This window comes from Pteronotus mesoamericanus, unplaced genomic scaffold (assembly GCF_021234165.1).
Source record: "Pteronotus mesoamericanus isolate MK-2021 breed Mesoamerican mustached bat unplaced genomic scaffold, CSHL_Meso_final contig_25, whole genome shotgun sequence".
NCBI lineage: Eukaryota > Metazoa > Chordata > Mammalia > Chiroptera > Mormoopidae > Pteronotus > Pteronotus mesoamericanus.
The window spans coordinates 11,406,996-11,431,593 of record NW_026555105.1 but is presented as its reverse complement, the minus strand read 5'-3'; the positions used below and the strand labels follow the sequence as shown (position 1 = coordinate 11,431,593).

The 24,598-nt window shown below is 53.2% G+C and overlaps 1 protein-coding gene across 2 annotated transcripts; it reads left to right on the top strand.

The window, feature by feature from the left end:
• Positions 1-584: 584 nt before the first annotated feature.
• On the top strand, positions 585-24,149 carry L3MBTL1 (L3MBTL histone methyl-lysine binding protein 1). Of its 2 annotated transcripts, XM_054573405.1 has the most exons (22): positions 585-632; positions 6,511-6,656; positions 6,828-7,054; positions 7,486-7,627; positions 7,921-8,071; positions 8,207-8,342; positions 9,015-9,099; positions 9,834-9,922; positions 10,434-10,538; positions 11,433-11,568; positions 11,888-11,979; positions 13,062-13,213; positions 13,663-13,739; positions 14,294-14,379; positions 14,571-14,681; positions 15,172-15,286; positions 16,180-16,279; positions 16,460-16,657; positions 16,748-16,797; positions 19,272-19,429; positions 19,822-19,884; positions 24,015-24,149. In XM_054573405.1, exons 2-22 carry the CDS (start codon positions 6,521-6,523, stop codon positions 24,147-24,149), a joined length of 2,544 nt encoding a protein of 847 aa, XP_054429380.1. In that variant the 5' UTR covers positions 585-632; positions 6,511-6,520. The 2 variants fall into 2 exon arrangements, with proteins under 2 accessions (XP_054429380.1, XP_054429381.1); XM_054573406.1 differs by lacking the exons at positions 585-632; positions 6,511-6,656; positions 6,828-7,054 and having other exon boundaries at positions 16,445-16,657.
• Positions 24,150-24,598: the final 449 nt, after the last annotated feature.

Below are 24,598 nucleotides of genomic sequence, written 5' to 3'. Positions count from 1 at the left end.
GTGGAACTATCCAAACGCAGCAGCGGCTTAATGCCGTCTTTAACCGAAGCAGCGCCGGGGTCAGCACCCACGCCGAGCGGGGCCTTCTTTCCTTAGGTCGCACAGCCGTTCGCCTCTCCTGAGGCCTTTTCAGATAGATGCTCTTTGGCTCCCCTTCCTCGGGGTGGGGGGGGGGGGGCGGGGGGCAGGAGCGGTGGGAAGGCGCGGGAAGGCGCTGGACAGCGCAGCGGCACGGCCGGGATGCTTGCAGGAGTGCAGCCTCGTCTTCTGTCACTGACCTCTCAGCCTTTGAGACCACCAGGCTCCCTCTTCCAGGTTGGTGGTCCGTGCGCCCCACTGCGCACTGCTGGCTGTGGGTGGCAGAAAGAATTGCGAATCCGCCTCGCCCGCGCAACAGTCCAGCCCCAGGGGGGAAGGGACTTTAGGCCCACGCGGCCCGGCTTCGCAGGAAGGCAAGAAGAGGGCACCGGGGCTGCCCAACCGCAAGCCAAAGACCCCCAAACCTGCGCCGCGCGCGGTCCGCGTCCGCATCCTGCAGGGAGGCGGGCCCGCCCCCCCAGTGCGCGCAGGCGCGTGCCGCGCTGGGCTCGGACCGCAGCTCGGCGCTGGGCGGCCACAGGCTGGCCTCGCAGGTAGGGAGACCGCAGGCCAGTGGCTCGGACCCCGGGGTGCAGGACCGCCGCGCAACCCGGACGCACCCCGCACGGCGAGGGCCCGGGTGTGCGGGCCGGGTGTGCTGCTCCCTCCCAGCGCCTCCAGCGTGGGGCGCGGGCTGGGGAGGAGGTTCGGGAAAGCGGGAGCCGAAGGGGGTCTGGGCGGAGTGCGGAGGGCCGGGCGGATGCGGGGCTGGAAGGCGTTCGCCGAGCTCCTGCGGGCCGCGATCTGCAGGCTGGGAGAGAGGAGGCTTCGTTTATAGAGAAATGCAATCAATTAAGAGTTTTTCATTAATAGAAGGAAGGGTGTAGTAGAGGGCGGGGTTTGGGTTTTCTTAGGAAATGGGTCATTTGGCAAACTTTCTCTTTTCCTTCCATTCATTTATGATTTTTATAACGGAAAATTGGATAATTATTATTTTTGCTGTAAAGGGAAAGAATAAAAAGAATTCCGCCATTTTGGCGTTTTTAAAAGTAATCGTCCTGCGGGGCTGACGGATCAGGGACCGCCCCGCCCGCCGCCGCCGTTTGTACCCGTCCCGGGAGGACTCGGAGGGAAGGCGGGCGGCGGGCCCGGCTCTGGAACCGGCTTCCATCCCCACGGGCGTCCCGGCCGCGTCCGGATATCTGTCTGGGGCGCGAGCTCCCAGCCCCCAACACCTAGAGCGAGGGCATTTATTGAGCGTCTGTTGTATACGTGGAGGCCTTGAAGGGCAAAGCAGCGGGCAGGGGTAGGGGCGAACTTTGGCCGACAGACCAAGAGAAAAGGAACCCAGCACATGCATTCAGTAAATATTTATTGAGCATCTGCTATGTGCCAGACACAGCTCTAGGCTGGGGATCCACAGTTGTTTTAGGTCGGGTTCCCGGGAAACAAACTCTGAGACGGAGGCTTGAGCGTAGATTTATTGGGATGCCCTTGGGAATATTACCCGAAGAGGAGGGAGGACAGCAGGGTGGTTGGGCAAGGAAGTTGAACTGTCCGTACCGGCTCTACAGAGGCCTCACCCTGTCCCAAGGGAAGCTCTGCAATTAATCAGATAGCCTTGCGGAGGTGTCCCAAATTGAGGCGAAGGGGCAGGGCCTTTATACCTGCTGTCAACTAGTCAACTGGAGAGCTCCTTCCAGGAGAGGGCACTTGGGCGAGGCAGCTCCCCTGGCGGAGGGCAATTCCGAGAGAAGCTGACAGCTGAGGGCTACCAGTGACAGCCTTCACTATAGCTGGGACCTCCCCCTTAATCCCCGCCTCCCCCAGCCTCTGAGCTGCACAGGAGAGATAGTATTCTAGTCTCTAAGGCAAGAATGGCTAAGCCATTTATGGATTTCAGTACCATTTGTTTCTTATGTCATTGACCACTCTTCACTCCCACATCTGTGAATCATTCATTCAGTGACTATTTGTGGAGTGCGATCTCTGGATCAGGCTCTCTGCGCACTGGGTGCCTTGTTCTGTCTCTGGGGGAGGAGACATTAATTCATAGTTAGATTGTGGTGGCATGGAGCACAGGAGAGTGAGTGATTTAACTTTTGGTGGGGGGTAGATTCTGGGAATGAGTCAAGCTGCATCTTGGATGATTAGGAATATTCCAGAAATATGGGCTGTGAAAAGGTACCAAGCAGAAGGAACATGTGCAGAAGCCACAAAAGTGGGGTTCTGAAGGCGTGAACAGGCTGCAGAGGTAGGAGTGGCCAGATTCCTTGCGACTGCTGAGGCCTGGGAACCACATCAGGCCAGTTGTGCTGCTGTGTGGACCGTGTGGGACAGTGCTTATGGAAATGCTGTGTAAGCTGCAAATATAGGGGGGGTATTGGTAGAGGAGGGGTGCATTTGGGTCATAGAGAGGACAGGCCTCAGAAAGGCTAATGGTCCAGTTAGGGAGAAAGAACACAGAAATAGTATGTGCCACTAGTCAGGACCCCCCTGCTACATGTGATGGGTCCCCACATCACAGGTGCACTGGATGACCCTCTTCCCTCCTGCACATTCAAGGACCTGCCTTCTAGAATTGTCCTCTTTCTCCTGCACTGTCAGTGTCTTCCTCTCTATAGGCTCATTTTCATCAGCTCACAACATACTGTAACATTTCCTATTTTTAAAAGCAAAACAACCACCACAACACCCTCTACCTTGAGACCACGTCACTCTCCAAATACCAGGCGCCATCGCCGTGCTCCCCTTCACATTCCAACTCCTTGAAAGTGTTGTTAGACCCATTGTTTTCATGTTCTCTGTTCTCTAATAGTTAGGCCAATCCTTATTGTCAGTTTATCCTCTTAGAATGTGGACTCTGTGGTGGAGGTGTCTCTTGTTCACTGACAAATCTGCATTGCCTAGCATAGTGCCTGGCACATAGCAGGTGCTCAATAAATACTGAACTAATCAACGATTTCTCTTTAGCACCAACTCTGATCAGGTTTCTCTGTCCACAGCTCTTCTGAAATGGCTCTTGTGGAGGTTTTTGATGACCTCCTTATTGCTCAAATGGTCAGCTCTTAGCTCTCCTCTGACTTGATCCTTCAGTGGCATTTAACACCACTGAGCGGTCCCACGTTCCTGAAAAATGGCCTCCTGGCTTCTCCAGAAGCCCAGACTCTCCTGCATCCCCTGTCACCTCATTGCAGACTCCTTCTAAGTCTCTATTGCTAGATCTTCCACTTCCCAACCCATAAACCTTGGTGAGCTCCAAGGCTCCCACCATTTTCTTTATTCTTGGCCCTAAGGTTTTCAAGGTCATCTCTTCGTGATGGTTTTCAAATTTATATCTTCAGCCTTGACTTTATCCCTTATTTCTAGAATGAAGGCTTCATGAGAGCAGTTAGCCTTATTTGAGACTATTCCCAGAGCACAGAGTGGTCCTGAAGCCCCGTTGGCCCTCCAGTGCGCTGAAGAGAAGGCAGCGAACCTGAACAGAAGGGCAGTCCTCTCAGCCGCCCTTCAGGGATAGCCCTGAAACGTGTGATAGGTTTGAAACAGAATGGAATTCTTCAGGAGTAACCACAGCCACTCTTCATGCCTGACAAATGTTTCGAATAAAAAGACCGACTCTGTTGAAGATAATTTAAATGGTACCAGTATGTCGTCTGTGCAAGGCAAAATAATTGGAATTGAAATTCAGGGAATTCTATTTTATAATTAGAAAAGGGGAAAACAAACCTTGGTTTGAATGTTGCCTTAATTAATCAGGTTACATACCTCACTTTTGCCTCCCTGATTATACACACCGTAATATGTAGGATAGACTCTGTACTTTAGGGAGGAAAAGCTGGAAAATAAATAAATGCAGAAGAGCAGCAGGAGGGTGGGAGAGAGAGCAAGCACTGCAAGTTGATTTTGCAAGCAAGTAGTTTATATATTATTGGTCAGAACTGCAAAGTTCCCTGGAATTTCTGTTAAAGGAGAGTGGATTGGTATTTGTTGAGGGCCTTCTGCTATCAAGATTTCACATATTTTTAAATTTAATCTTCACCAAAACCCTTTAGCTAGATACCATTACCAGGTTTGTTTTACACACGAGGAAACTGAGCTTAGAGAGGGTAAGCTACTTACTCAGAGTCACAGGTGTTAAGGAGTGGACCTGAGATTCAAACTGTCTTAACTCTGTCTTAAGACTAGGCCCACATTCTTCCTTTATCCTGTAGCCAGAAGTCACTGTCAAGTACGGCTAACACCTTAAAGCAACCAAGTATCAACACAGGGTTTTTTTAAAAGATTATTTATTGATTTTTTTTTTGCCCTGGCCTGTGAGGCTCAGTTGGTTAGAGCATCGTCCTATAGACTGAAAGATCATGGGTTTGATTGCTGGACAGGGCACATCCCCAGGTTGCAGGTTCGATCCCTGGTCCAGGCACATGCGAGAGGGCAACTGATCAATGTTTCTCTCTCACATCAATGTCTGTCTCTCTCCCCTCTCCCTCTCCTCCTTCCTCTCTCTCTAAAAGCAATGAAAAAAATGTCCTCAAGTGAGGTTAAAAATTAATTACTTATTGATTTTACAGAGAGAGAGGAAGGGAGAGAGAAAGAGATATTGTTCCACTTATTTATGCATTCATTTGGTAATTCTTGTATGTGCCCTGACAAGGGATCAAACCTGCAACCTTGGTGTGCTGTGACAATGCTCTAACCAACTAAGTTCCCCGACCACAGCTTTAACATAGTGCTTTTTTATTAACTAATTGAAATTACTGAAATCTAGCACAAATACCTGTTGAGTACCTACTGTGTGCCAGGCACCATTCTAAGTGCTGGTGATAAAGAAATGAACAAGACAGAAAACATCTTTGCCCTCATGGAACTTCCATGTATGTGGGGATGACTGATCACACAAAGAAGTCAATGAAGATTGTTACTATCAATTATAATGAAGGAAATAAACAGAGTAATGAGGTAAGCAGTAGCGAGAAGGGGTGAGGCGTGGGCTGCCATTTTGAGAGGTCAGGAAAGACCTCTTCTGATGAGGTGGATCACTAAACTGAGGCCTGGAGAATCAGAAGACGGGAGCCAAGCAGAGAGTGTGGGGAAGAACATTCCAGGCAGGAGGAACAGCAAGAGCAAAAGCTTTGAGTTGGGAACGTATGTGAAACCATAGAAGGAAACCAGAGTCTAGGGTGGAGGATGAGGTCAGAGAGGAAGAGAGGCTAAATCCTTTTGGGTAAAGCACTTCGATTTTATTTTGAGGGCAGTGAGGAACCAGTGAAGAATTTTGGATAGGGAAATTATGTGATTTACATATTAATAAGCTTTCTCTTATTGGAGAATAGACTGGAGAAGGCAGAAGAGGAAGAAAGGGAAATGGGTTAGGAGGCAATTTCTGAAGTCCAAGGAGAGCTGATGGTGGTTGGGACTAACATGGTGGCAACAGAGATGGAGAGAGATGGTCAGACTTGATATATGTTTAGAACATAGAGCCAACAGGCCCTTAAAATATGTATAAAGTTGTGCTTCCCAATACAATTAAGTATGGCCACTGTGGTTATTTAAATTTAATTCATATTAAATAAGCTTTAAGATTCTGTTTCTCAAGTCACGCTAGCCACTTTTCAAAGGCTCAGTAACCGCAAGTAAACAAGTGGCTGCAGTGTTGGACATTTCCATCATCACAGAAAATTCTGTTGGACAGTGTTGGTAAGGCATCTAGGACTGTGGCCAACACATTTTAGGAGTTAAGTCATGATAGATACTAAGCATATTTGTTATGTTACTAGGTCTTCTTTCTCCTGTATTTATCTGTTTTGCCAACTCTTCATTAAATGCCAGTACTGCCATTGCTTCGTTAAAGCGGAACCGTGCACTGCTGGGGTTCTCATACACTACCTCTTTGCTCTTCAGATGTGTGAATTTGTTCAACAGATGTTTGAGCGCCCACTCCTGCTTGGGCAGGAGTGGTGGACAGAGGGCATAAAAGAACATGATCAGGAAAAATCGCCTCCTGGGGAAACCGACGTGTGCAAGGGAGGGAGAACTTGGTGCTTGGGGGTTCTGAAACCCCAGATGGAGAAGGGTGTGATTCTAGTGGGGGTGGAGGTGCGGGTTGAGGAAGAAGGGAGCTTGGACTTGGCCTGGGCTCTGTCATGAGAGCTGGCCAGACAGAACCTTGGCTGGAAACATATTCCCCAGAGTCAGTTCTGTATGTCACAGTTGACACAGCACCCTCACGCTTGCTATCTTAAGAGACTGGGGGCAGAGCAGGGCCCTTCCTCAGCTGGGCGACCTGGTTACAGCCAGGAGCCAGACTTGATGCCGGGTTCCTAAGGCACCATTTACTCCCCATGGGCCTTATGCTTTTCTCAGAGGGTGGGTAGCTCCTCAGAGAAGCCCCCTCCCTCCCTGATTACTCTGGGGGCTGTGTTCTGAATGTAGGCCTACCGGGATGGAGGGGCATGCTGAAATGGAGATGCTGAGGACACTGAAGGGGCCCTCCACAGGGGAGGTCAGCGTGCACCTGGTGGCCGGAGACAGCCCAGGGTCCGGCCCTCACCTGCCCTCCACTGCCTTCATCATTCCAGGTGGGCCAAGCCAGGGGTCTGTGGAGGAGGGGCATTCTCCTATCTGTCAAAGCAGGTGTGGATCCTGGGGAGGAGATGGTACTTTTCACCTGCCTACACACATGCATGGCAGGATTGGGACAGTGCCACCAGGCTCACCTGTGTCGTGTCTGTGCCTGTATTTGTTCACAGCCAGCTCTGCCACCCTTGGCCTGCCCAGCAGTTCTTTGGATGTGTCCTGCTTTCCGCGGGAGCCGATCCACGTGGGCGCCCCGCAGCGAGTGACAGGCAGCGTACCTGTCACTGCCACCGTTCTGCCGCAGTTAAGCGCGGGGCCCGCGGCCAGCTCCAGCGCCAGCACTGTGCGGCTCCTGGAGTGGACCGAGGCCGAAACCCCGCCTCCTGGGGGCGGCCTGAGGGTCAGTGCCTCTGGGGATTGGCAGGGCCCAGCCAGCTGCAGCTGCGAGGTGGGGCCTGCGGTCCGGAGGCCGTGCTTGAAGCGGAAAGTGGGGGAAGCCCCCGAGATGTAGGACTCAGTGGGTGGGGCTGTGAGTGAGGGACTCTAAGGACGTGACTTGGAGTGAGGCACTCTGAGCTCGAGACAGGAGACCCGTGGGGTCCTAGAGACCTGGTTCGTGGGGAATGGGCTCTGGGGACTTGGAGTGAGGCGCCGTGGGGCTGAGACCAGCAGGTGCCTGAGGGCGTGGCTTGGAGGGAGGCACCCTAGAGCAGCGTCCTGCGGGCTGCTGGGGGCGTGGCTTGAGTGGGGATGGGGCCGCGATCTTGGGGACTGGAGATGAATCAAGGGCCAGTACCATAGTCACCATCCTGAGACCGTACTACGCTCCAGTTCCGGATAGGCGAGTACGCGCCACTGAACATGGTGGGAGCCGAGCAGCCCCCAAGCCCCGAACTGCGGCGGCAAGACATAGCCGATTACGAAGCTGGCAAGGCCCCGGCGGGAGGTGGCGATACGGGCATCCTACAGCCAGGTAGGAGCCCCAGGCCCTGAGCTGGTCCCCTGCGCGGGTGGAGCAAGGCCTGTGCTCCTTAAGGAGCCATGGTCAGGGATGAGGCCCAGGTGCCTGCAGGTGGGCCCAGGGGTTGATGCTAAGGTGGAGAAGGGTAGGGGTGGGAGGACGCGGAGGGGCTGTCCAGCAGGGGAGCCCGAGGAGGTGGGACCTAGGTGGGGGCAGGACATCAGGAGGTTAGAGCTCCAAAGTGGGAGGAGCCTGGGTGTGGCTAGGATGGGATAGGTGGCCTGAGGCCCCTTTGGCCCCCACAGGGGACCTCCCCCAGGACCCTCCTGAGGATCCCCCTGGGGAACCCCCAAAGGATGAAGGCCCCTGTCAGTGCCAGGTGTGTGAGCCTCAGCTAGCCTCCGGTCCAGATCCCGGTTCCTCCAGTGGTGGCTGTCCCCAGCTCTTCCAGGAGCGGTAAGGATCAGGGCTTACCCCTCTACTTGCTCTGCTTTTGGGCTCCAAAGCCCCATTTCTGTTTATGGCTTAGGAGAGGGGCTGGGTGGTGCCTAGTGGGTCGGTGGTTCTTTCCTTCAGCTGCCCCTCCCTCAGGTCAGTCATAGTGGAGAACTCCTCAGGCCCGAACTCCTCCTGCACGAGCACTTCTGAGCTTCTCAAACCCATGAAGAAGAGGAAACACAGGGAGTACCAGAGCCCATCAGAGGAGGAGTCAGAGCCAGACGCCATGGTAGGAAGAGGACAGGGGGAGGGAAGGGGGAGGCTAGAGGCTGTCCCTCAATTCCCACTGTCCTCTCCATCAGTCCAGGTTGTGGGGCTGGGCCAGAGAAGACCCACTCATCTTGTAGGGTCTCCTCCTGAGTCAGGTCCTGCACCTGGCGGGAGGGGCATGAATAAACACTCTCCTGCTTCCCTGGAGCTCCCATCTCAGTCTAGCATCAGGGCTAAAACACACTCCTGTGAACTGGCACCCAAGGTCGCTGTGTGGCCAGAGGGAGAGCTCTGTCTCTGGAGCCCAGTCACTAGGCCAGAGGCCAGGGAGCACAGGGCTCTATTTACAGAGAAGCTGAAAGAGACAGAGCATGAAAGTTTCAGTGGGCTGGCAAAATCAGCACAGGGCAAGTGTGTGTGTCCTGTTTCCCCACCTGGGAGTGAAGAGAATTGTAGTCAGGTTGTGTAGCTGGGGGATGGGGGGCTGCTCATGTGAGTTTGTGCCCAATGGGGAGGGGACTGTCTGCTGAAGCAGTATTCCTGCTGGTGGCCCAGAAGGAATTTCACCTGTTTGGGGCAAAACACCATGTGGTCAGAGAGCCAGGCAGCCAGGCATGGGCCAGGAGTAGTGACTGGGGCTTCTCCCAAACCCATGAGGACAAGAAGCTGGAATCAGGCTTGCCTTCCACAGGAGAAGCAAGAAGAAGGAAAGGATCCAGAGGGACGGCCCACAGCCAGCACCCCAGAAAGTGAGGAGTGGAACAGCAGCCAGCCTGGTAAGGTGGCCTATATGTACATATTTTCATGTGATGTGTGTCTACACATGTGGACATGTGAGGCTGGGAGCATAGGTTACCATTGTGATGGTGTGTTGTACATATATATGTGAGCATGAGTTAGTGTATGACAGAAAAAGAATGAGAGAAAAACAATGTTTATGCCCTGGCTGGTGTGGCTTAGTGGACTGAGCCCGGCCTATGGGCCGAAAAGTTGCCAGTTCAATTCCCAGTCAGAGCACATGCCTGGGTTGCAGGCCAGGTCCCTAGTTGGACATGTGAGAGAGGCAACCAATCACTGTTTCTCTCTCTCTCTTTCTCCCTCCTTTCCTCTCTCTCTAAAAATAAATTTAAAAAATCTTTAATAATAATAACAAAAAGATGACCCTTTACACAAGAGACTCTTTAAAAAAAGTTTATGGTTTGCATATTAGTATATGTGTGTTCTTTATTGGCGGTTATACCACGCGTTTGTTTATGCTCTGCCTAGATGTAAGTAGGCCTCACCACCAGGCTCAGTTTCCAAAGACTTGAGTATTACATGGCATTGTTTCCCTTTGGTGGTGTGAGCAAGTCTGTACTTATTGGTCTGACCTCACCGCTTTGGCCCCCATTCCGACTCTTTGGTTCTAAGAAAAATGGAACAAAGGTTATTCGTAGTCAGCTCTGGCCCTCAGGCCTTCTCCATCACCATCTCCACTGTCTGTGCCCACCTGTCTGTCCCTTGTCCACAGCGTCAGGGGAGAAGAAGGAAGGCTGGTCATGGGAGTCCTACCTTGAGGAGCAAAAGGCCATCACTGCGCCAGTCAGCCTCTTCCAGGACGTGAGTGGGACAATTTCTGCCCAGGAAATGTTTGTATTCCCAGTCAAGGGCCTCACTCACCACTCAGCTCAGGCTTTCTGGTGTTTTCTGTGTCTGATATCCTTTAAAGGACTGTCAGAATGACAAGGGGAGAAACTGGTGAGGGGCTAAAAGTAGAAAAGAGCCCACCAAAAAGGATGTCCAGGGTGGGAAGAAAGAGGGAGGGGGAACCTGGGCTCACCCAAGGCTGGTCCTGCAGGCTTTGGAAATCTGGTGCCTGCTACTCAATTCTGTAAGCTGATCTTTTAAGGACTTGGGTAAGAGGGAGCCCTTAAGTCCAGCCTTGACTCACCCCACATTTTTCAAGGGACCTGAGGGCCATTCTGTCCCCCTGCACTGAAGACCCCCAAATAAGTTATCCGTTTGGTTGTCCCAGGCGGGTGGGGCCTAAAGGAGCTCCTTCACCCCAAGCCCACTAGGCAAGGATAAGGCTGGATGGAAGCTGGGTCCTCTCCAATCTGTGCGTTGACAGTACCAGGCAGTCTCTCATCACAAGAATGGCTTCAGACTGGGCATGAAGTTGGAAGGCATCGACCCTCAGCACCCATCCATGTACTTCATCCTCACCGTGGCCGAGGTGAGCGGGGTGCACGTTGCCGTTCTGATGACGTCTCTCAGGGTAGACGGATGGAGCCTGCCCAGGGCACGGAGGGCCTGGACTCAGATCAGGGAGACACTGTCCTGCCCTCAGAAAGAACACAGTCTAGTGGGGGGCTAAGGTGGAACACACAGAAAGCCAAAAAATGAACAAAAATGAGGCGAAGTGTGAGGGTGGTGATGGCACTGAATGGTGAGTGTGTCGGTGCTGGGGGAGCTTGAGGAGACCCTGAGGTTGGGGGGGTCGGCATGAATCCCCCAAGGCCCTTGTCCCCTAGGGGCTTACAGTTGTGTGGGAATCAGCCAGGTTAACGTATCAGCAACGTACCACAGGCGTGGGACAGACGTGTGCAGAGAGGCACTGAGGAGGCAGGAGAAGCTTCACAGAGGAAGGGTCTCCTTTGCTGAGGCTTGAGAGATGATTGTGAATGACTCGGGTGTCCCAGGCAGAGGCAACCAAGAGAGCAAAGGCGCGGGGACATGGAACAGGCCGCATGTTCAAGGAGCTGCCACTAGCTCCGTGCGGCCAGAACAGAGCGTGCGAGCAGGGAGCAGTGAGAGAAGGGGGCAGAAGAAAAGGTCACTGGGGCCCTGAGCAGGCCCGAGCCCCGGGAGGTGCCCTTGGGGCTCTGGCATGGGATGTGCCTGTTTTGTACCCGGAACTCAGGGCTCATGGGTACATGAGCTTTCCTCAGAGCAGGACGGGAGAGTGTGGGACAAGGTTCCGGCTGGGGGGAAACCTGGGAGTGAAAGGCGGTGGGGAGCCTGCCAGCATTAGAGCCCTGAGGTGGCCAGGCTGGGCAGCCGAGGTGAGGGCGGGGGCGGGGGGTCTTCTGGCATCGGAGTCCCTGCGATTCCCCATCATGGGGCCCAGGTGTGTGGCTACCGCCTCCGTCTGCACTTTGATGGGTATGCCGAGTGCCATGACTTCTGGATCAATGCCAACTCCCCTGACATCCACCCTGCCGGCTGGTTTGAGAAGACAGGGCACAGGCTGCAGCCCCCCAAAGGTAAGGCCTCGCTGGGTTGGTCACGTGTGGCGGTAGCCCTCACACCCACCCCTCCTTCCCTGGCACCCTCCCCTTTCCCCATTGGACAGCGAGCCCCTCCTCACCTCCTGCCGTGTCTTGGCCCCAGGGCTTAGGCCTTGCCCTGGCCTTTGAGTGTCCACGCAGGTTGTGTCCTGCTTGGCAGGGGGCCCACCCTGGTCAGGGTCTCGAGGGTTGTGGGGTCCTCAGGCCCGCCCAATTCTGCTGCTTTAGTGTGGGGTGCCCTTGCCACAGCCCAGCCTCTGCACGGCGCTCTGTTCGTCCCCCCCGAGGGGCCTAGGTTACAAGGAGGAGGAGTTCAGCTGGAGTCAGTACCTGCGCAGCACAAGAGCTCAGGCTGCCCCCAAGCACCTGTTTGTGAGCCAGAGCCACGTGAGTGCCCCTGAGCCAGAGTGGACACCTGCCCCGGGGACAGAGTCACTGCAGCTGGCCCAGGGTGTCTGACTTAACAAGGAGAGCTTGTCTGTCGGTTCCCTCCGCTCTGTCTGGTCTCTCTTACCAAGTGGGAGGGGCACGCTGGGCAGGCCAAGGCCAGAGGGGGCAGCTGGGCACAGGTTCTCCCCTAGTTCCCTCTACAGAATCCCCTCCTCCGCACGTCCCCTTGGAGGCCTGGTGGGGTGTCTCAGCCTGGGCTCTGAGGTATCACCGCTCTTGTTTCTCCCTTTGGTTTGCTGTATAGTTCTCTGTGTGAGGCCCAAGCCTCTATCCCGGGAGCTGCTTTTTCTTTCACTTTGTCTGACATCGAGGTTCTCCCATTTAGTCCCAGCAGCTCACCCCTAGTCTTTTTCTCTGTTCAAGGCAGCTGGCAGCTTTACCCAGCAGTTCAAGTATCTCCTAATCCCAAGGAAAAGGTCTGGAGATACAGGGAACTCCCATTAAAAATAGCACCGTATCAGGGGACTTAAAAAATGGTAATGGAAATAATGTAATAAAGATTATATATTTTAAAAAAATATCACCATATCTATCAAAAGTCCAGCCAGGGACCCTGATAAGCTATTTAGGCAGTTATTCCACACCCCGCCCAGTTTAGGCCCAGAGACCTTACTTGCAGATTCCCAAGTGACTGCAGGGCATCCCCCACACGGTGGGGTTCTATCCACCATTGGCTAGCATTGTGGTCCTGGGCAAGTTATTTAACTTACAAAATGGGGATGGTGACAGCTATCCCATGGGGTAAGGGAGGCTGTGCTCAGCCTGACACTGTTTGGGTGAATGTGTATCCTCCTGCTGGTCACTCCTCTTTCTGCCATGGTGAGGCTTCCTCTGGATGTACCCGGGAGGCTAGAAGTTTCTGAGTGTCTCTAGGCTGGGGAATTACAATTTTGCCTATTTCTCCCACCCCCAACCCTCAGCGTGACGCTTAGGGAACCCACTCCTTCCCTTGCCAGCGGGCTCTGGGTTAGCACGAGCCTGCCTGGCTTGGCCGTGGCAGCCCCTCTTTTTGCCCCCAGACTCCCCCACCTCTGGGCTTCCAGGTGGGCATGAAGCTGGAGGCTGTCGACCGCATGAACCCGTCCCTCGTCTGTGTGGCCAGCGTGACCGATGTGGTGGGCAGCCGCTTCCTGGTGCACTTTGACAACTGGGACGATACTTACGATTACTGGTAGTGGGAGGGCCCCGACTTGGCTGGGGGGCAGGAGGGGATGGCGAGGGGGTGGTGATGGTATGGCAGGGGGCGGGCGGCTAGACTTTGAAAACTTACACACCGTGTGGCCCCCCCCAGCCCTGGCCTTCATATTTGTTCAGGGGAATAATTGACTGTCCTGTGGATTTGATCCGTATCATAAGAAACACAATGCACTATTAGATGTATCATCTAAAAATACCAAGGTTGGGATGTGCAGACCACTGTGATTCATGATTTGCCTTTAGATAGGATGGTGGTGTTAGAGCTGTTAGTTAGTGCTACAGTTTTCTGACTTTCTCATCAGCTCTCTGTCTAACTCTCACTAAGAAGTACAGTTGGGGGGCCCTGGCGCCGTGCTGTCGTAGGACAGCAGGTTCAGCGCCTCCAAGTTTCACCTGCGACAGTGCTGTATTCTTGGGTTTCAGGTGTGATCCCAGCAGCCCCTATATCCACCCGGTGGGCTGGTGCCAGAAGCAAGGAAAGCCCCTCACACCTCCACAAGGTGACCGTGTGGCCCGGCCCCCCAGCCCTCTCCCCTGACCCTGTACCAGGACCTCATTAGCTGTGAGGGGACAGATGTGTCCTGGAGCCTCAGTTTCTGTCCCTGGGGGTTGAGACCCCTTTAATTTTAGGAGAGTCCTGTCAAACCCGATTGTGTGGAGGTTTAAGGCAAGAAAGTTAGATAAACCCCGTCCCCCCACGCAGGGACACAGGAGTCCTGAGCGAAGAAAGTGCACCCTTCTCTTCCAGAGTATTACTTGGGTCCACATACCATAGAGGTTCAGATGGGGCTGGGCTGGGCTGGAGCTGGAGCAACAGGGCAGGGGAAAGGGGTGGGTGCCAGGGTTCCCAGACAGCCCTGTAACCTGGGAGGTGGTAAGGTGCTTGCTAGCACCATCTGCCCCGGGAGCCCCCTGCAAGGAGCTGGCCATGGTGATGGTGGGGGAGATTGTCTTCCACAAGCCACTGTCTCTTCCGTGCTCCTGGTCCTTGTTGGGGCAGAGAACTCGCCCAATATGCCTGGGTTCTAGACACTGCTCTCCTCCTCTCCTCCAGACTACCCAGACCCTGATAGTTTCTGCTGGGAGAAATATCTGGAAGAAACCGGGACCTCTGCTGTGCCTTCCTGGGCCTTCAAGGTGGTGAGTTGGCTCTCCCTGCCCTCCATGAAGCTGAGCTCAGGAAGGCTTGGAGCCCTCGGTCAGCTAGGATGGGGCCCCACCCCAGCCCCTTTGGCAGGCCCCAGTTTTCCAGGCACAGCCCTTGGCCTCCCTTCTTGGGGCCCCAGCACTGCTGAACTGGGCGTTGACCTGAGGCTGCTGTCCCCCTGCAGCGACCCCCACACAGCTTTCTGGTCAACATGAAGCTGGAGGCCGTGGACCGCAGGAACCCAGCCCTGATCCGTGTGGCCAGTGTGGAGGATGTGGAGGACCATCGAATAAAGGTGGCTCTGGGACCCTTGGGCTGGGGAAGCAAACAGACCGATGGGACAGAAATTCTGTTGATTAATTCGAAGTCAAGGGCATGGCATGAGCCAGACATAAGAGTGGTTGCATGTTGTGGTGAAGAGAGGTCTAAACTTGAGGTCAAAGACCTTGGATCTCATTCTAGCACCATCTGTAACTTACCTTTGTGGGCTTGAGCAAGTCATTTCCCTCCTCTGAGCCGTCACATTCTACCTATAAAATGGACCTAATAACTCTAGTCCTAAGCAAGGATTGATGGGAGATGCCCATAACTCAATGAGCAAAGCCCTTGGAAAACATGGTGGCCCAGATGGATTATCATGGAGTTGGCCCCTTGATTCTTCCAGTCCAGGATCTTGCTTCTGACAGGCCCCGGGGATGGGGGGAGCCTCGTGGAACCTGCAGGACCTTTCAGCTGAGCTGGGCTCCACAAGGAGTGGCTGACCGCCAAGGGCCTTTCTTCCCCAGCTCCACTTTGACGGCTGGAGCCACACCTATGACTTCTGGATCGATGCCGACCACCCAGACATCCACCCTGCCGGCTGGTGCTCCAAGACAGGGCATCCCCTGCAGCCTCCTCTCCGTGTGTATCGCTGGGGCACTCTCGTCCTTTCCTGCTGATGTCCAGCCCCAACCACCCCAAGCTCTTACCTCCCCTCCCTGACAGCACACCCAGGCCTGACACAGAGGGCCCTGGTGGCCACAGCAAGCTCTGAGCCCACACATGCTCCCTGCCCTGGGGTTCCCGCTGTACCGAGCACTGCCTCTGGCTTCGCCAGCTGTTGGGTCTGGGGTATTGAGGTATGAAGGGGAAACTCACTCAGGAGCATGTGCTTAAGGTAGTTACAGACCAGGGAGTTAGTTCTCTCAGCTTCTTGCAGAACCACACAGAGCATGCATGGCATCTGCTAAGGGCGTGCTGGTTCCATTAAATAAAATCTCCATCCCCACAGGCAGGGGTTAGAGGTCAGATCATTGGACTGCTCAGCCCTAGTTCTCACCCTCAGGATTTCCCAATCCCCCTCCCTATTTCCCTGCTGCTGCCTCACCTGTCTCACATGGGTGCTGATCTTTCTCAATCACTCTCCAAGCATGGGCAGAGCCTAAAAAAATTACCAGAGTCTGGGGGATGGAAGAGGGAAACAAGCAGACAATAACGTGAATCTGCCTGACGTGGCTCCTAAGGTCCTGACGTGCCCACACCACCTCTGCATTGATCTTCCCCGCAAAGAGACAGAGGGCATGCCCTGCAGGTTTCACCCAAGTACATGAGAGCCAAGCCCCTCACTCCCCACAGAGGGGTAGATCCCAGTAGCAGGAAATGGCGTCACCGCCCAGCTCGGGGCCCCTGTACTTGGGGAACTAGTGCCCAGTGCTGACCTTCCCCATGGAAACAGCTTCTGGCCCGCTCTCCATTCACCCCAGCCCACCCCAGCCCCAGGACCCTATGCTGACTCTTTTCTTCTGCTCCTCCAGGACCCAGAGAGCCCAGCGCTGCCTCCCCCGGGGGCTGTCCCCCTCTCAGCTATCGGAGCCTGCCGCCCACGAGGACCTCCAAGTACAGCTTCCACCACCGGTGAGGGATGGGCTCCTGCCAAGAGGCCCTCAGGCATTGTCCAGAGAGGGTCTGTTTTACACCTACTGTGTGTGGCCCAGCAGGGTCCACTAAAGACTGTCTCCGAAGGGGGCCGGGGTTGGACAGGGCTAATGAGAACAAGTGCATTCAGCCCAACATACGTGCCCTCTTCTTCCCCAGGAAGTGCCCCACTCCTGGTTGTGACGGGTCTGGCCACGTCACAGGCAAGTTCACGGCTCACCATTGCCTCTCGGGTTGCCCGCTGGCTGAGAGGAACCAGAGCCGGCTGAAGGCAGAGCTGTCTGACTCGGAGGCTTCGGCCCGTAAGAGGAACCTCTCGGGCTTCTCCCTAAGGAAGAAGCCCCGCCATCACGGCCGGTGCGGAGGGCAAGGGTGCAGGGCCTCGTGTCCTCTGGGGCCGGGCCAGGCGCTGATTCCCCACCATGGACCTGGTCCCTCTCTCTCCAGGATTGGGCGCCCTCCAAAGTTTCGGAAGATGCCACAGGAAGATTTCCCGAGTAAGTCCAGGGTCGTTTACTCCTGTGGCCTCCACAGAGTGTTTATAGTTGGTAGGATGGCAGGATGGCGCGGTCCAGAGAAGGAGAAGCTAGAAGGGGAGTTGAGTCTCTTCATTTGAGATACTTGGGGAGCACAGAGCAGGGGCAGGAGTACAGACAGGGCCTTGAATGATCACAGGTTCTAGCCCCCTTTCACCCATGGCCTTGCCAGGAGTCTGTGGGAAAGTCTAGTTTTCCACTGTGAGGTTGGATGATGCCCCCAGTTCTGTTCTTCTTAATTCTAGGTTCCCTGGGAGTGACCTTGAGCAAGTCACGTGGCCTCCTTGAGCCTCAGTTTCCTCATTAGAAAACATGAATAACTGTCTTTCAGGTGCCAACTACCTGAAATAATAGCGGTTACTGCCAGGGTGGACTGAGCACCCAATAGGCCAGGCACTGTTTCGGGTGCTTTGCATACACTGTCGCTGACTCCCACAAGCATCCTGTAACGAGGCTATCCTTCTCTCCTTCTGGGAGAAGACTGAGATGTCATTTGCCCGAGCTCCTTCACTTTGTAAGGAGCGGAGCTGGGATTCAAGCACAGGTCTGACTTCTCCTGCTACGAGCTGCTGATATAACAGACATAAAGCACCTAACCAGAGTGTCACTTTATTTCCCATCCCCCTTTGGCTTAGCTTGGCTGTCGTAACGCCAGACCTGGGGGCTTCAACAACAGGAACTTAATTTCTCACACTTTTGGAAGCTAAAAGTCTAAGATCAAAGTACGGAAAGGTTTGATTTCTTCGGAGGCCTCTCTCCTTGGCCTGCAGATGTCTGCCTTCCCACTGTGCCCTCGCCTGGGCTTTCCTCTATACCTGTGTGCCCCACCCCCGCAACATCTCTGTGTGTGTCCAAAAGTCTTTTTCGTGTAAGAACATTGGTCAGACTGGATTAGAGCCCACCCTAATGACCTTATTTTAACTTAACCACCATTTTAAAGGCTCTTCCTCCACTTACAGTCACGTTCTGAAGTACCGGAGGCGGGGATTTTAACATATGAATTTGGGGGGGGTACAGCTTAGCCCGCAGCAGCCTTCAAGGGCGGGGTCAGGGTGGCTGAGCCCTCCGCTGCATGATGAATTCATGTCACATCTTTGGCCAGTAGCAAAGGGCCTGATACACAGCCGGGACACTGGGGATCTTGCCTCAGTTGAGTTGAATGTACATCGTTTTAAGACAAGAAGAGACCGTGAGCAACCACCTGGTTCATTGCATTTCTGGGCAGCACCCAAGCTGTTCAAGTGAGCCTGGAAAACCTTGAGCAGGTGATGCTGCCTCTCTGAGCCTCGGTTTCTTCATCTGTAAAATGCTGATGATGATAGTGCCCATTTTAAAGGGAGGCTTAAATGCAATGGTCACGTAAAGTGCTTAAGAACCTGCAGGGATTCTTGCTAGTCCTGATCTCCTGCCTGACTCCCTCTTGCTGTTGCTCCCAACTGTTTCCTCTTGCTGGAGACAGAAGGCGATTCCTGCAGCCCCGGCCAGGCTGGGGGGTGCCTTGGCCTGCCTCCAGGCCCTCAGAGTGAGGACTTGGGGGGATGGGACCGCAGTGGGCACCTCTTCTACCTGCCTGTGGAATACCTGGTTGGCTCCGTTGTAGGGCCACGTTCTGACCACTAGTGGGTGCGTGCATATTGTGTTCATTCCAGAAATTTCCGGAGCACTAGGGAAGTTAAGTCTTCCCAGAGACCGAGGCTCTGGCCCAGAGAGGGCCTCCAAGCCCTTTAGGAACAGAGCAGGGGACACAGCTCAGGCTTCTCACCTCTGTGCAGGGCTCCCGTGTTCTACCGGCTGGCTGTCTCACAGAGGACACCCTGGTCACTCTGGGTTGTGTTCCAGAGGCTTCTCACACGTCCATGGGCAGACGTCCTCGGTGTGGGCTCCAGAGGAAGGCTGCCTGCAGAGGACGGACTTAGCTGTGCTCCCCCGGCTCCTAGGGCACCCCCGCCCCCTGAGTGTCAGGGTTTGAAAGAACAGGAAAAAACCATGGAAATTTCCTTCCCCAACCTGTTCCTGTACAGGTTGGGAAACGGAGGTCCACGTTATGTACCTTGCCCAGCATTAAAGAGCACGTTATAAGAGCCCAAAAGGGCTTAGGGGGGGACAAACAGAACGGGCTTCCAATGCTTGGGCTGCGCTTGCTTGGATGTCAGGGGCCACCTGGATGCGAGGTATCTAGCGACTGACTGGTACCAGGATGTTGGAAGGCCCAGTGGTGTGGCCTCAGAGGGACGGGGTAGGATCAGTCCAAACAGCCGACCTGAGAGTCTGTAAAGTGAGGAACCCGCTTTACCGGAAGGAGCGAGCCCCGGATGAGAAGTCCGATCAGGACCGCCCTCTTGGTCACGGTCCTCCTGAGCGGCATGGGGATGAGCAGGCTTTGGGGCAGGTTCGACCTCAGCACCGGCCTGTCAGCCTCTGCCTCTGCTTTCCAGCACTAACGACCGATGTCATCCACCAGTCCCTCTTCATGTCAGCCCTGTCGGCCCACCCGGACCGGTCCCTCTCGGTGTGCTGGGAGCAGCATTGCAAGCTCCTGCCGGGGGTGGCGGGCATCTCGGCCTCGACTGTCGCCAAGTGGACCATCGACGAGGTGAGGAGTGCGGGCCCCTCACTCTTTTCCCTCCCCCACTGTACCCTGTCACCATGACCCCCTGGTTTAGGAGACCCCCCCCAACCGCTGGGCAGAGCTGGGCACTGCCCCTGACTCTGTCTCCAGCTCATCTCCCAAGTACATAGTCCCTCCTGGCTGCCCAGTGGGGACTGACAGGGAGACTGTTCCTTAGGCCCATCCTGGTGGATGGGGAGGGGCAGGCTGCTAGTCCAGCTGGAAATCCAGCAGCAGGGAGATGCAAGGATCCTCTTAGGCTGATAATTAAAAGCAACATTGTCACAGTCCAGATGGTGCCAAGGCCACAGAAGCACACCTCTCCCCTGTACTCCCGGGCCTGTCTCCTTGGCAACGTGTGTTCTTTGATTTTCAAGGTCTCCGGCTTTGTTCAGACTCTGACAGGTTGTGAGGACCAAGCACGACTCTTCAAAGATGAGGTAAGTGAGGCAGGTGCAAGTGCAGAGTGGGGACAGAGAAAGGTCACTCGCGGAGACGGCAGGATACCCATGCTGCCCTCAGATAGGGGTGGCCCTCGGTCGTCCCACCTGGGGAAGAGTAGTCACAGTGACCACATCTCTGGGAAGAACCTGGTATGGGCCGTGGCCCAGCTTGGGAAGTCCCTGCAGTCAGACTGGCCCCAGGAGGGAAGAAGCAGCCTGGAGACCAGGACCCACCCACCCCTCTGCTCTCTGCCCAGTCTTTTCTGTTTCAAACTTACCTTCAGTCAGTACATTAAAGTGTATTTTGAATGGCACAGGTACTGCCATTTACTGCAAGGATCCTAACGTACACTTAAAATCAAGGCCCAAAAGCTCCCCAGAGGTAAGAAGTAGTGAGTTGTAGATAAAAGAATGCCAGCTTTGCAGGCAGTCGGATTTGAGTCCCAGTTCTGCCAATTAAAGCTTTTTACTGTCCCTGAACCTTCATCTTTTATGTGTAAAATTGAGAAAAAATAAGTATTATAATGATGCTTATTTTTCAAGGCCATTGTGAGCATTGGCAATGATGAGTGGATCATTGTATCAGAATGTATAGGATAATTATACCACTAGTATAGATGTGATTATATATTATATTACTATACAGTAATATACAGGGTCTGGCACAAATAACACCCCTTTTTTATTACAAAATCTTTTATTACAAAATCATAAGCATGTAATTCTGTAACATAACAGTATCATACTCAAGCACACCATATGACATTTTAGGTGAAATGTTCAAATTAAAACTATAAATTATTACCCCCATATTATTTCCCTACCAACCACATCTGAGCAGGCCTCACTTCTGCCGGCCCCTGTATATTATGCTATATTAAGATTATATATATATATATATATATAACATTACAGAGTAATATATAAATCATATCACTGTACCAAAATAACTGGTACAGTGGGGGTTCAATCAATAATTGTTCTTTAAATGTGTAGTTGTCCTTAAATGAAGAACTTTATTGTGGCTGTCCTACTTTGTGGAGTTTGAAAGTAGAAGGGACCTTTGAGCTTGTTTAGGTCTCCCTTCCCAAGAACGCACGCATCGTCCTTCTCTCAGGGAAGTGTAGTTTCTGCTCTCCGAGGAGGCCTCCTGCACGTGGAAGCCCATGAGAAGGAAGTCTGCCCCCCTTCCCACCGCAGACCCACCCCAGTCTCTTCATCAGATCCTTGTGGGGTGGGGCTCTAACTCCTCCCCATTCTGGGTGCACTCCTCCCCAGCTGGGTTTCTTACGGTAGCAGTGGGTGTCCGGAGCTGCACCTGCGTTTCACACACCCTCTGACCGGCACAGAACACCTGGGTTAGATGTGTTTCGCTTTTTTTCAAAAGACTTTGTTACCTTAGAGCAGTTTCAGGTTCACAGCAAAGCTGAGAGAAACACACCCATCTTAAAAGTACACTTCCACAAGTTTTGTGAAATGTATTCACTCTGAACCCAAGGCTTCGGTCAAGATGTGAAACATTTCCGTCGCACCAGAAAGTTCTTTCTCGGCCCCTTTCGTCAGTCCCCAATGTCACAGGCACCTGCTGTTCTCCTTTCTAGCACCACAGGTTAATTTTGCCTGCCCTTGGACTTCATATAAATGGAATCATACAGCATGCATGCTGTGTTGTCTGTCTCTTTTCATTCAGTGAAATGTTTCTGAGGTTCATTCATGTTTATTGTGTATATCAGTAGTTTGTTCATTTTTATTGTTGAGTAGTGCTCCATTTTATGAATATTCCACAGTTAAGAGACATTTTGTTTTCCCCTCAGTTTGAACCCTACATTTGTGTGAGCAAAACTTAAGATTGCACTTGCTTTATTATAGCTACATCATACAAGTTTGGGGATCATGCAAGTCCCCAAGTGCTTTTTTATATCAATTATCCATTATAGTCTAGACAAATTTTCCAGTGTGTTACTTGTACCACTGGGGTTTTTTAAATTAATCTAATGTAAGACTTTACATTTCTCCCTATTAAATGTTACCTTGTTTGTTTCATAGTCTCATTGTTTTAAATCTTAACTCTGGTCATCTCTGTTATTAATAAGCCTTTCCAGCCTCTGTCTTCTGTGTCGTAAGCGAAGTCTTCCCGACATGTGTTCATGAGACAGAGCAGAACCATGTGGCATCGATTAGAGACCTTCCTTTATGTGACAAAAGGTCATAAATGCATGCTCTTTGAGTCTGTTCGTTCAGCCGGTGCTGAGCCACCTGCCGAGTCACCCAGGAGTTGAATCCTCTAGCCTATGCTGGGCTTTGCATTGTCCCCTTGTTGGGAGAAGAGCTGTCTCTCCCAGGAACATATGCAATACGTCTCCGTTCAACATGTTCTGTGGTACAAAAAAGCAATGGCCAGAGCGGGAAAGTTGTGCTGGTGGACGGACAGTATCTAACAGAGTCTCAGGGTAGACCTTCATGGGGACCGAGGACTGCCTTCTCCAAGCTCTAGTCCATGTCATCAGTCTCCCCAAGGAGTGAACTTATGCAGTCCGCGCCTTCAGGGACACTGGTCAAGATGCCCTCCAGCCACGGTGCAGACCAGTCAGTAGAGGGACGCTTCACAAGTGAGGAATCAGAGCAAAGCAGATAGGCAGCCTATGGGCAGTCCTTCCAGTCCGGTAGCTGGCACTCATGGTCCTAAGCAAAGCCTGACCTGTCCTCTTAGTCATCTTTATCGTAGCCCTGTGTGTTTGGTAAATGTGTTCAGTACCGATGCCTGCTCTGTGCCTGGCCCCATAGAAGGTGACAAGGATACAGAAGAAAAAGAGCAGAAGTCCCCGCTCTCAAGGCCCCCCATGCAGCAGGGGAGACAGAACAGTACATTGCTGCTTGCGGTGGCATGCGGTAAGGGCTCCGAGGGAGGTGTGTGCCGGCGCAATGGGGGCTCCCAAGGGGAGGACGGAGAGGGGCCAAGAGGCTCCGCTGACTGTGCAGCCGAGAGGCACCGGCAACCACCTGTTCCCTGGGTGTCCCTTTCTCTTGGGGTCCTGTGAGCCATGTCTTTCTGTTGTGGTGGCATAGAAGTCTCCTCACCAGGTTTTGATACTCTGCTTAGATTTTAGCTTGGCCTCTGTTAAACATTCCACGTGTGGCTTTCTAAGGATCATCTGAGGTTACCTTAACTCAGGAAATTCCCCAGTGCTGTCCCCAGCTCTTGGGCTATTGCTGAGGATGGATTATTGTACTTGGCTCATTTAATTCATTTTCCTGGTGAATTCCTCTACCTTCAAGGTCAAATATGACCCTGCCAATGTTATGGCTCAACACTCGCCATATATGTTAGCACACATACAATGTCTTGTATGTTTTTCAATAGTCCCATTGTTCCCAAACTGCTAGACTACAAACTCCAACCTTTGCTTTGAAGAACTAGAATTGGCCCCAGCAGCTACAGTAGTGAGGAGTCTCTGAGTGATGCACAGGAACCCTTGAAACAAGTCTTGTCCATGTGCCCTTTTGGATTTGTTTCATTGCTGCCTTGTGGCGTCATTCAACTTGTTCCAACATCCCCTGTATTTCCCATAAGCTGGAAGTTAGATCCAAAGGCTTGGTTAGATTTAGATTAAAACAATCTCCACCCCCACCCGCCCCCGCTCCCCTTCCTCTCTCTCTCTCTCATAGCTCATAGTAATACTGTAATGCATTGATTGGAATGCCCACATGTCTGTTAACAGGACTAAGATTGACCAGTGGGTTCATGTGGGGACAGTGACAGCAGGTTTTTTGAAGCTGTATCAGTGAGGACTCAGAAAACATTATGCAAAAACATACTGAAGTCCAGACCAGTCAGTAGTGTGTGTGTGTGCGCACGCGCGCGCGTGAACATGGGGAAACCATTGGATATTTTTCTTTCCTTCTCTGTCCCCATTGCTGTCTTCCTTTTTTCCTTTCTCCCTCCCTTCTCCTTTCTCCCTTTCCTTCTTCTTTCCCTCTCCCTCTTCCTTTCCTTCCCCCCTCATTCCCTTTACTCCCATTTCCCTTCTCCCCTCCCGCCTCCCCATGCACATGCCCACCTTCCTTCACTCCTTCCCAATGACCCTCTCCGCCTTCTCCACTTTCCACCTCCCTCCCCCAACCCTCAGATGATTGACGGCGAGGCCTTCCTTTTGCTGACACAGGCGGACATTGTGAAGATCATGAGCGTCAAGCTGGGCCCAGCCTTGAAGATCTATAACGCCATTCTCATGTTCAAAAACGCCGATGACACCTTAAAGTGACTGGCACAGGGCCGGGCCCTCCTCCAGCCCCAGCTGGGCCTCCCTCTGCGCCTGATGCTTCCTTCCTTCCCGAATCAAGTTCCTCATATCCCACCTGTGTCCCCGCCACCCTTTGTATCTGACCAGGGGTGGTCCCTCTTCTCTCTGGGGCTGCTTCCTACATGGTACATGGGAGCAGAGGAGCTCTGGGGAAGATGGAGTCCCAGCCCCCAAGTCCTGGAGCTCATCGGCCACCAGGCACCCCAGTGAGGGTGTGACTGCGCTGGGGGAGCATTATTGATGGAGTAGGGAGGGGGTGCCCTGCCTGTGGCTGCCCCATGTCTCTAGCCAACTAGTTTTATCACCAAAGGGTCTTTTTTGTTAGCAGTTCAGAACAGTCTGGTAGAATGGGAGACACGTTTTAGCATCCCTCTGTGTTTTTCTTTCCTTATCTCCTTTCCCCTACTAAG

Excerpts from the sequence above, each read along its gene's own strand:
- L3MBTL1 (XM_054573405.1), top strand. The coding sequence starts at position 6,521 with ATGGAGGGGCATGCTGAAATGGAGATGCTGAGGACACTGAAGGGGCCC. Across the intron at positions 7,628-7,920 it reads TACGGGCATCCTACAGCCAG|GGGACCTCCCCCAGGACCCT; the intron begins GTAGGAGCCCCA and ends TGGCCCCCACAG. Across the intron at positions 15,287-16,179 it reads TCCCCTGCAGCCTCCTCTCC|GACCCAGAGAGCCCAGCGCT; the intron begins GTGTGTATCGCT and ends CTGCTCCTCCAG.